The sequence below is a fragment of the Passer montanus genome, unplaced genomic scaffold (assembly GCF_014805655.1).
Source record: "Passer montanus isolate IOZ18808 unplaced genomic scaffold, ASM1480565v1 scaffold57, whole genome shotgun sequence".
NCBI lineage: Eukaryota > Metazoa > Chordata > Aves > Passeriformes > Passeridae > Passer > Passer montanus.
The window spans coordinates 2,168,563-2,179,910 of record NW_024370705.1 but is presented as its reverse complement, the minus strand read 5'-3'; the positions used below and the strand labels follow the sequence as shown (position 1 = coordinate 2,179,910).

At 52.5% G+C, this 11,348-nt stretch overlaps 1 protein-coding gene across 1 annotated transcript; it reads right to left on the bottom strand.

Annotated features, from left to right (window-relative positions):
- Positions 1–4,300: 4,300 nt before the first annotated feature.
- LOC120510324 (glutathione S-transferase theta-1-like) lies at positions 4,301–11,241 on the bottom strand. The gene is made up of 5 exons (XM_039726052.1): positions 10,900–11,241; positions 6,980–7,067; positions 6,212–6,362; positions 5,042–5,218; positions 4,301–4,535 (listed from the first exon to the last, which is right to left on the bottom strand). Exons 1-5 carry the CDS (start codon positions 11,009–11,011, stop codon positions 4,338–4,340), a joined length of 726 nt encoding a protein of 241 aa, XP_039581986.1. The 5' UTR covers positions 11,012–11,241; the 3' UTR covers positions 4,301–4,337.
- Positions 11,242–11,348: the final 107 nt, after the last annotated feature.

The window sequence follows — 11,348 nt, the reverse complement described above, 5'->3', positions numbered from 1 at the left end:
TGTGGAGGACTTCTGTGTGGAGATTACATCTGCACACTCACTCAAAGTGACTTTCCTCTCCCTGGTATTTGTCACTTGCGCTGAGTTTCACAGCTGTGTGATTCGGGAAGGTGACTGCTGCCGAGCACAGGGACTTGTGGGACCTGTGACACAGAGCAGCTGAAGCACTCAGGGCAAAGTCACCCCCAGTCAAACCCACCTCAGCCGTGCTGACACCTCGCTATCAGTGTGGTGCCAGAGAGCTTGTACAGATCTTTGGGAAGAGCCATGGGAATCTCAGGGAGAGGGAGCTGGAGGATCAGTTGCTCTTTTTCTTGTGAAAAGGCTTGGGTACTGAGCTGGGAGCTTGTGGTCTAGACAAATTACAAACTGGAACATTTCCAGGGGTTTAGAACTTTCAGATTTAGAAGAGCACTGTAAGAATTTTTCAGTTTCTCAGCCAGACCAGGGAGAGGGGCTGTGCACCCCCTTCACCTCCCCTGCAGCTCAGCTCAGCCTCTTGAGCACTGCACCCAGCACTGACAGGCTGGAGACCACGGCTCATGGAGTCTTGTGGCACTGCTTGAGTTCAAACTCCTTCAGTGCAAAGGAACCTGAAATGTAAAGGGACTGGGGAAAAGGAGCATGAAAGTGGCTCTGCACAGGTAATAGTCAGAGAAGTCTTTGTGCTTCAAAGTGCTCCCATGCCCATACTCTGAGAGATCATTGAGAAGAGTGTTGATCTCAGCAGTGTGCAGCAACATTAGCAGCGTGGGTTCACTTTGCTCCTTTATTCATGGTTCAGTTGATCCATTAGTCCTATCTGAACTTCAAAGATCTTTTCATGTGCCTCCTGGAAATGTTCCTTCCTTAAGTTTTTCTCCAATTTGCTGACTGCACTGCACAGCCCACATAACCAAAGAGGTATTTTTATCTGGTTGTGTTATAGGGCATTTGATTGATTATTCCTGGCTCCAGGCTGGTGATTATAGCACCGTATTTTCATTTGACTCAATCACCTCAAAGACCATTTTCCCTGTCCTTATTTTCTCTGCCAGGAAATAGGAACAAGACAGAAAAAAATGCAGTAAGTTTTGCAGTTTAGTTCTTAATAATTTAGAAGTCTGAGGATGTCTTTCTGTTTTTTCAACATTCCTCCTGATTTGTGTGCTACAGCTTCATTTTATTCCAGAAGTCACAGGTTCTCACTTATTTCCAAACAGCCCTGGCAAGAGTTGAGGAAGTTGAATCAAACACGTTCGATTAAGCTGACAGTGGAGGTGTAATCCCTCTCCCTTTTCAGGGTTAAAGGGGAGTAGACACTCGACAGACCTTGTACCAAGGCAAGCAAAACTCTTGCACAACCTGTTGGGTTTTGGGAGGCAGCTGCCCTCCCACCTCTGCTTTCAAGCTAGGAACTGGAACCAGGTTCTCACTTATTTCCAAACAGCCCTGGCAAGAGTTGAGGAAGTTGAATCAAACACGTTCGATTAAGCTGACAGTGGAGGTGTAATCCCTCTCCCTTTTCAGGGTTAGAGGGGAGTAGACACTCGACAGACCTTGTACCAAGGCAAGCAAAACTCTTGCACAACCTGTTGGGTTTTGGGAGGCAGTTCCCAGGGCTTTCAATCTAGGAACTGGAACTAGACAAGATCCAATGACACAAAGGAACAAAATACAGAGGTGGAGGGATAGCAGAAGGCAAAGTACAAGGATGAGCAGCCTTATCTCCATGATTTAGAGCAAAAAACAAGGCAGATTTATCTGTTTTATAACTCTGTGGCCATCCAAGGAGTTACTCTAGGGAGGTGCTTTGTCCTGTGGGAATGGAAGGGCTCAAAATGCCGCTGGTCACTGCACAAACACCAGGCAGAAACTGTGGGGAAAACAACTTAAAATCCCTTCCTGTCATCATGAGCAGCCTGGAGTGAGGCAAGTGTATTTATCCTTTGTGAAACAGCAGTGGAGGAGCACCAGAGAGCCAGCTCTGAACATAGCTCCAGCTTGGTTTTGAAGCCAGCTGTCCTTGCAGGAGTGCACAATGGGTGACAATTTAAGGAACTTGTGCCTCATTCTGACAAGCAGAAAATTGGCTCAAGACTCTTAGGTGGAGCTTTTGTACTACAAGTATAGCAAATAAAAAAGTTTTAAAAAGACACTTGATTTGCCTTGGCTTGTGAAATGGTTTGCATGCAGAGCAGCCCTGTGTGGAGAGTCTGCAGGGACACGTGTGTCACAGAAGGCTTTGCTCTTAAGTCCATTTTGAGATCTGTCAAGATTAGGGGTGCTAAAAGACTCTTGGTTTTGATTGTTTCTCTGCTCTGCCTATACTTGAACAGAAAGTGTGGGAAATGTTTGTGATGCTGGTGGAAGTTTGCTCTCTCCAAGAAAGGGAGAAGTTGAAAGTCAGGGTACAAAAGTGCAGGGAGGCTGGGCAGCCTGGGCAAGGCAGCAAAGGCACCTCTTGAATTGAGGGGTGCAGAGCAGCCCAGCTGGGGAGTGTGGTAAGGCTGCAGTTAGAGGAAGGAAGTGGTACAACATAAACACCTCCTGGGGCTCAGCACTCTGGCAGCTGCAGCAGGGAGGCTGTCAGGCACTGCTGCTCAGGCTCCAGCCATGCAAGCACTCCTAGGGCCAGGACAGAGCTGCTGTCCCTGGCTTTGCTGGCTGGCATGCAACAGGCCCTTCTCAACAAATTCACCAATAAAACCAAATCAGGTAAGAAGAAAAATATCCCTGCATGTGTCAGCACGAGAGGGAGAGAGTTTGAGGGCAAATGTGCCTTTTCATCACTGATACTGAGGATTTCCTGCAGGTTGGAAAGATGGAAAGTAAAGGCACCAGCCTGCTGGGCTCCTGTAGCTCAGCCTGCAGGCATGTGCAATGCAGACTGTGGTTTGTGTGGCCCTTTGAACTAAAGGGCAGGTTTACTCAGAAAACAAACAGAAAAGCCAGCTGGCTCATTCCCCAAAAACAGTTGATCCAACAGAAAAAAATGTGTGAGACTTTGAGCAGCTACATTCACCATTTCTGGGCACTGCAGTAACTTGACTTACATTCAGACAACTGACACCTCACACCCAGCACAGTGTGCAGCCTTCCAAGTGGATGGTGTAACCAGCAGCACAGACAAACAGACTTCCAGGTACAAACACAGCTTAACAAGGAGGGGAGGAAAACAATTCTGCAAACTGGAGCCCTCCTCGTGGAGGCCTGCACCTGGAAATGGGAGGTCACAGGGACAGGAGAGCAGGAAAGCAGGAATAGCACAAAGGGACCCAGGCTATGCTGTGGAGGGTGCTGCAGAGCTGTGGATGATGACATGATGTCCACTTCCCTCCAGATCCCGATTACAAATCCAAACAGAGCTACAACGCCTGGCAAATGCAGCCCCTGGCTTTATGGAGGCTCTGAGGAGGCTGAGGAGCAGTGGAGCATTAACCACGTGTGGGGCACTCCCCAGCTCGTGTACCAAGCTCTGTGCTCACGCGGGGCTGGCCAGCACAGCTCCCTGTGCCACCAGTGCCAGCCCAGCCCCAGCAGCACCCCGTGCCAGCAGCCTGCACACAATGGTTTCTGCTGTGCTGGCAAACCACTCTGGGACAGGGACACAGCATGATGGGGCTTGCAGAGGGAACCGTGTGGTCTGCAGCAGCTTGGACAAGAAAAGCAGCTTTTTTCCACTGTGCAGGCTGTTCTTTGAAGAATGTAGCACGAACCTTTGGGCGAGGAGCTTTACTGACTCTGTCCCTGCCAGAAGCTGGAGGCATCCCTTGGGCAGCAGCACGGCTCCCTGCTCCTGGGCTGGGTCCCGCTGCTCTCACAGGAGATGCAGCAGCATCTAGCGGCCAGGTGCTCCAAGGGCCCTGGCAGGGCTCCCACCGCGGCTGGGTCCCGACCTGTCCCTTTCCTAAAGAGCAAAATATCTTCCAGCAGGCTGTTTCCACTTGGCAAAGCGAAAACCATCTGCTACAATGTTTTTTCCTTGTTTCAGACGCACCTGTTCTGCCTCAGGAAACCTTTGCTCTGGCCTGGAAAACTCAGAGCTGAGGTGGGAGGGCAGCTCTGACTGCCCCTGCTCCCAACAGAGTGAATCACCTCAGCTCTGAAACAGATCCAGTGGTGCTGGAGCAAGAAAGGAAATCCTTACAGGGCTACACTTCCCATGCTGCAGTGGACAAGAGGGAAAAGCTGCTCATGGCAATCTAAGACGTATTTTTCTTCCCTTCTGAGCTGCAGAATGAAGGGAATGAAGGGAAGTGCATTTTGTGAAATGGTATTTACGATTTTTAGAAGAAACATTGAAAGACTACAATAAGCCTTCAGAAAAATAATCCATTTTATTAGAGCATAGCCCTCTAATTCATCTTTAGGAGCAGCTGCTTGAAATTCTCAATCAGCTCAGGTGCGAGCTGATCAGCAGTCAAGTTCTTCACGTTCATGATGTCCTGGTGGGCTTCCTGGAAGAGCTGCTTCCCCACGGCTTCTTCCACGCGCCTGCGCCACTCCGCCAGCTTGGGCCTCTCCTCAAACAGGTCATAGCCAGCACACACGGGCTGCAGAGACACACCCAGAGTCAGGCAAACAGGGCATTAGCCAGGGATGGACCCAGTGAAAATGCTTCTGGCTCAAGGCAGCAGACAGCCATGGTGTTGGGTGGAGCTCATTTCTGGCTCTTAGGTCATAGGAGGCAAGTGGTGACACCCCCAGCAGCTGCTGTCCCTTGGGATGTGCAGCAAAGAGCTCTGCCATGGCCAACCCCTGAATGATCCAATGCAGAACATGGAAGTCCATGCACACCAACACAGATCTTCCAAATATTTGGCTGCCTAGCTTGTAATTTATCTTTCTTTCCTGATGAATTCTGTCCATATTTCTATAGAAAGAACTATTTCATCAAAGTAGGTTTTCCCCAGTAAAATTAATTGTGATCAAAGTCAAAGAGGAGCAAGATTTAACCCCAGGGAAGATCTGCCATTACAGAGGTGGGGGTGCAGCCCCCCTGGCCTGGCCTGCCCACAGCCCCACTCCCAGATCCAGCAGTGCTGGGGTTGATGCTCACCTGCATGAGCTCCACCAGTGCCACCAGGTCTGCCAGGGAGACCTCGCTGCCTGCGATGAAGGGCTTGCCCTGCAGGAACTTCTCCTCAAACTGCTTCAGGGCAGCGTTCAGGTCCTCAGTGATAAACTCCAGTTTCTCTGGAGGAAGTGGGTGGCCTGTGATGAGAGGCACAAACACCTGGCAGGGAGAAGAAACAACTTGCTTTTTATGTGCTTCCTTCCAAATCTACTCATCACACTCTCACTGCCACCTTCTGAGGATCCCTCACCAGCCATGCATGAGAACAGCCAGAGCTGTTCATCAGCCTTGCCAGGTTAATATTAATGTCAGTCATTACTTCAGTCATTACTTCCAGCCTCTCCTTGTCTGCTGCCTAGAACCCTGAAAATTCAACCACAAGAGTCTCCACTCAAAGTGATGTCTTGTGAAGCCTGAACTAGAACAGAGGCTGGACAGAGTTAAAGAATAAAGCAGGGATTTATTAAAAGGCCTCAATGAATATACCTTGGGCAGCACAAGAGCCCAGCCAGGGCTGCACCCCAGGTGAACCCAAAATGGTCACAAAATCCCCTACCCCTCACGGGGTCTCTCACTTTGATCAGTTCTGCTCCATTTGCATATTGGAGTTAATTGTCCAATTACAGCTGCAGCCCCTGCAGTCCCATCCTTCTCGTTTTTCTCTCTTCAGCCCATGTTGTTTGTGCTCTTGGGGCTGAGATTTGGATCATTTGTCCTTGGTCCCCAGCTGGAGCAGGAATTGTTTTGTCTCCCTGCTCTGTGCAGATCTCACCATCCCTAATATGAAGCCCAGACCCACACACTAAAGCAGCACAGAATGTGAAAATAGAAAAGCTATAAACCCGAGGCATCAAAGGGAAGACTGTACCATCTGCCAGCACCTGCATTTTGTTTTGCAGAGGGAGATTGTTTCCTCCATGCAGCCAGCACTGAGCTGTGTCTGGGGGAGCTGCTCCCCCAGCATGTGCCTGCTCTGGACCTTTGCAGCAGCAGGGACCCAGACTACTCCAGTGAGGCTCACTTCAGCAGCCAAGTCAGTTTTGTTGCTATCTCTCACTTGGCTTGTACATTTGCTGAGAAAGGCCCTGCAGACAGGCAGGCCATTTCACCTACAGTTCTTAGCACCTCATTTTTCATATATAATGGTTTTACCTTGCTTAAGAAGAGCTTGCTCCCCTTTGCACGGATGTTGACATGCTGCCAGGACAGGTACTCATCAACCCTTGCCCTTTTCTGCAGGTCGGAGGGGTACCAGTGATCAGGAGTCTTGAACTTCTGCACCAGGTACAGGAGGATTGCAATGCTGCCCAGAGAGCAAGACAGACTGGTGAGCTGATCATCTGAGATTCAAGCACCTCATCCTTTGTTTTCTCCCAAAATTTTTCACTGCTGGACAAGCAGCCACACAAACCCGGGGAGTCAGGTAGAAGGCAGGGCACAGCACAGACAAGAGAGAGTTTGTGCTGCTGCTGCCTGTGGACCACAATCTAATACAAGTAATTGCCCAGCAGGACAGGAGTGGTCTGCTGGTACAGTTTTGAGCAAACAGAAGCTGCAGAATGAGCTTATACCAAATCTGAGCTTCACGCTGCCTGCCCACCCAGCAGTGGTTGCTTTGTGTCACATTTCCTGCACTGGCCCACAGCCCCCAGCTGCAGGCAGAGACAGGACACCTGGACAGCTATTTAAGCTCAGAAACACTGCCCACAAAGCAGCAAAGCAGCTCCAAGCACAGCTTTTTCTACTATTAATGCTGTTCAAGTTGCTTACGTAAGAACTTCTCTTGAAACACAGGTTTGTTATGTGCAAGTGGAACACAGAACAGGAGGGAGACAAGAACCTGCCTGGACTGGAGTGCCAGCAGTTCAACACTGGGACAAACAACTCTGCAGCAGGGGGTTGAGCTTATTTGAGCCTCACCTCTCTGCTAAGGTGAAAGAACCATCCTTCAGAGCAGGCACCTTCATCAGCACATTCACCTTCCGGAACTCCTCTGTCTTGTGCTCCCCTGAGGAGGAAAATGAGGAGTTTTACTTGGCAGGGGTACTCAGGACCTGCTTGTAAACACCTGAGGAGTTTTTGGGGACTGTCTAGCTTGAAGTTCTTGGTTTTGAGTGTACAGATCAAGTCTTGTATCAAGTTTATAAGCAATGAATAAGTGCTGCAGGGTGAGCAGGGGCCAGCCCTGTGGTATCAGCTGATTATTGCCTGCATACCAGACCCACCTATGGACCAAGGGCAGGATGGTTGGGAGTCCTTTCATACCAACAGCACTTGACAGCTGGGGGCTCTATCCACCCCACACTTGTGCCTGGAGCTACCTGTCCTGTACAAACCCAGGGGAGCACCAAGCACCTTGGAGGAAAGGGATCTCACTAACCCTTTCCCCCAAGGAAGGGAGGACACTGAGAAAGCAGACACCTTTTTCTGGAAGATAATGTAATTTATATTCAACTACACTTTCTAAAGTCCACAGATGAACATAAATTCCTGTGATTCCATGTAGAACCATGGGTACTTCTTTACAGATCTTTCAATTAGCTCCTGTGCATCTTGCAATCTTTTGTAAGAGCAAATATGGATGTGAGGTTACTTTTAAGCTACCTTGTAGGTCCTCCCCGTAGAACCATGGGTACTTCTTTACAGATCTTTCAATTAGCTCCTGTGCATCCTGCAATCTTTTCTAAGAGCAAATATGATTTTAGGTCGCTTTTAAGCTACCTTGTAGGTCCTCCCGAAAAGGTAGGCAGAGTGAACCTGACAGGAGAAGGTGCTGTGTTCATCTAAGGTCTCAGTGTACTCCATTCTGCCTGAAAGCAGTCCCAGAAGCCTTGTTCTATGTGACTGGTTTGTGACAGCCTTTTCCACCCGCTCAGTTCAGCCACATGTGGCTGCCTGGAAGCCTCTCTAATGTGTAAATAACCTTGAGCCCCATCCTGCTGTGTGAGCCATCTGAGAACCTGTGTGCCAGAGGAGATGCTCTGGGAACAAAATTAGCTTTTCTGTACTTGGCAAACTTGATTTGTGACTATTCCCCTGTCATTGGCTCACAGCCCACCTCCCCTACCCCTCTCAGAAAGATGAAGTGTGCAGACTCCAGGTCTTCAGCTGTCCTTTGAATGCCAGGTGATCCCCACCCATTCTCACTTCTACCCCTTTCATTGACACCTGCCACACTGGGGGCTGAGAGCTTTTCTGGGACATCCCATTTAAGCCACCAGCTCAGTTGTGAGTCTGTTCCCTCACCTTGTCCTTACAAACTGTGCAGTGTCAGGTGCCAGTGCAGTGAGCCTCCCCCACTGTGGCAGCACCTGCAGAGCTTCCCCATGGCATGGGAGCTGCACCCAAATCACCCATCTTAAATTCACAGGCCAAAAGCAGATTCCCAAGGGGCACAGAGCATTGGGAATCTGTGATTTAATTCCCTTTCCTTCCTCTCTCTCCTCCTATCCTTGCATTTCAGTTGTTCCTTTTTCTTTGGTGCTCTCATTCCTTGACAGTCTCCTCTCCTTTGCTCCAGTGTCTCACCACAACAATTAATTTATTGGGAAAGAAGGGGAAGGACACAAGATGGGCCAGCCCCCAGCTACAAACAGTTGCAAAAATTTTTGCTATGAGACAAGTGGGAGTAAAGCCACAGCAAGGTACAACCAACCCACAGCTCAGGTGCAGGGGAACACCCAAAGACTCAAGCACAACACGTCTGAGGTTTCTTTCAAGTTGGAGTCTCTTTTGTTCCTTCCTCAATTTCAGCTCCAGGAGCCTTCTCATCTTTCATTGTTTTTAAACATTACTTACTGAGGCCTTTTTATGCCCAATGCATTACCTTAATTTCAAATCCATCAGATATCTGAAGAGCTTGAAGGATAGGCTTTACCAGCTTCAATTACAAAGAAAGAAGATACAGATCTTTGGATCTCCTTTGGTGAAAAGACACCTTTGGACGGGCTCCTAACAGTTATCAGTTGGTTTTAACCCAACTAAACCCCCTCCCTTCATTTCTCACTGCTCACATTACTGCCAGCTGCACTGTCTCGCTCCACAGCCTTCTCAAGCTGGTCCTCGACCCCCAAAATAACCAGACTACAAACTACCCGAGCCAGTGGAGCCCCCAGAGGGGAGCCCTACCCCTGCCCTGCCCTGCCTTCACACGGGGACAGCTCAGCAAGCTGGTGCATGACGAGCCTCCCAAGGGGAGTAACCCCTGCCAAGAGGAGAAAGGCTGCTCTCAGCTTCCCAGAGCACACATTTTTCTGAGTTGAATTCCTGAACAAGACCCACACACCTCGGCTGTCCTCGCCCCTACACCAATGTCCCACCTCTGCAGCTTTTTGTTTCCCATCTAAACGGGGAATGCCCCAGATCTGGCACATCCTGAGCGCTTCTCAGAAAAGCCTCTCTGTTTTTCAGAGACCCATTTTCTGCTGGGTGGGGCCGATTTCGAAGCTATCACATGCCTTGGCAGAGTCCTGCTTGCTGCAGAGGAGCACAGGCACTGAAATCAGTACTGCAACTACAGGATTGCACTGCAGAATTAGGTATTGGTTTTGGGTGGGCACCAGGGACCCTCTGCAGCAGGAGGGCCACGCCACCCTCCCTCAGCACCTCACACTGATGGGAACGGTGAGCAACCCCGCGCTTCCACCCGCGGGCTGGAATCCAGCAGCCCCCGGGGGTGGAGAAAGAGCTGGGGAGCAGCGGGACACGCGCAGAGCTGGGGCTGGGACCCTGGGACACCTGCAGAGCTGGGATTGGGACCCTGGGACACCCACAGAACCGGGACTGGGACCCTGGGACACCCCAAGGACCAGGGCTGGGACCCTGGGACACCCACAAAGCTGGGACTGGGACCCTGGGACACCCCAAAGCCTGGGCTGGGACCCTGGGACACCCGCAGAGCCTGGGCTGGGACTCTGGGACACCCCAAGACCCGGGGCTGGGATCCTGGGACACCTGTAGAGCTGGGGCTGGGACTCTGGGACACCCCAAGGACCAGGGCTGGGACCCTGGGACACCCCAAGGTCCAGGGCTGGAACCCTGGGACACCCCAAGGTCCAGGGCTGGAACCCTGGGACACCCCAAGGTCCAGGGCTGGAACCCTGGGACACCCCAAGGACCAGGACTGGGACCCTGGGACACCCCAAGGACCAGGGCTGGGACCCCTGGGACACTCACAAAGCCGGGGCTGGGACCCTGGGACACCCCAAAGCCTGGGCTGGGACTCTGGGACACCTGTAGAGCTGGGGCTGGGACACCCCAAAGCCCGAGCTGGAACCCTGGGACACCCCAAAGCCTGGGCTGGGACCCTGGGACACCCGCAGAGCCTGGGCTGGGACTCTGGGACACCCCAAGACCCGGGGCTGGGATCCTGGGACACCTGTAGAGCTGGGGCTGGGACTCTGGGACACCCCAAGGACCAGGGCTGGGACCCTGGGACACCCCAAGGTCCAGGGCTGGAACCCTGGGACACCCCAAGGTCCAGGGCTGGAACCCTGGGACACCCCAAGGACCAGGACTGGGACCCTGGGACACCCCAAGGACCAGGGCTGGGACCCCTGGGACACTCACAAAGCCGGGGCTGGGACCCTGGGACACCCCAAGGACCAGGACTGGAACCCTGGGACACCCCAAAGCCAGGGCTGGGACCCTGGGTCACCCCAAGGACCAGGGCTGGGACTCTGGGACACCTGTAGAGCTGGGGCTGGGACACCCCAAAGCCAGGGCTGGGACCCTGGGACACCCCAAAGCCAGGGCTGGGACTCTGGGACACCCCAAGGCTCGGGGCTGGGACACCCCGGCACACCCCGGGTCACCCGGCTGCCACCCCCGGCCCCGCTCACCCTTGGCCAGCTGCAGCCGCTTGAACTCGAAGGGGATGTTGTTGCTGCGGGCGAAGATGTAGAGCGCCCGGCAGGGCTGCGAGAGCAGGTCCAGGTACAGCTCCAGCCCCATCCTGCCGCTGTCGCTGCCGCTGTCGCTGCCGGCCCGGCCGGGGCTGATAAAGCCGCCCCGGTCCCGCCGACACCGGGCCCGCCCCGGCCGGGGCGGGGCGGCAGAGCCGGCTCCGGTGCCCGGCGAGCCTCACCCCGGGCACGGCACCCGGGGCAAAGTCTCGCTGGGCTCTGCCACCTCACCCCGGCCGCACACGGGCTTGTGCCGGTGACTGCCCGCAGCGACACAGAAACCACAGCCCGGCTGGGGGATGTGAGGCAGGTCCTGCTTGTGCCCCTGGGAGCTCTCAGCTCTTGCACAAGATTTTCCATTCCTGTGACTCTCCAGCTGCCCAGAC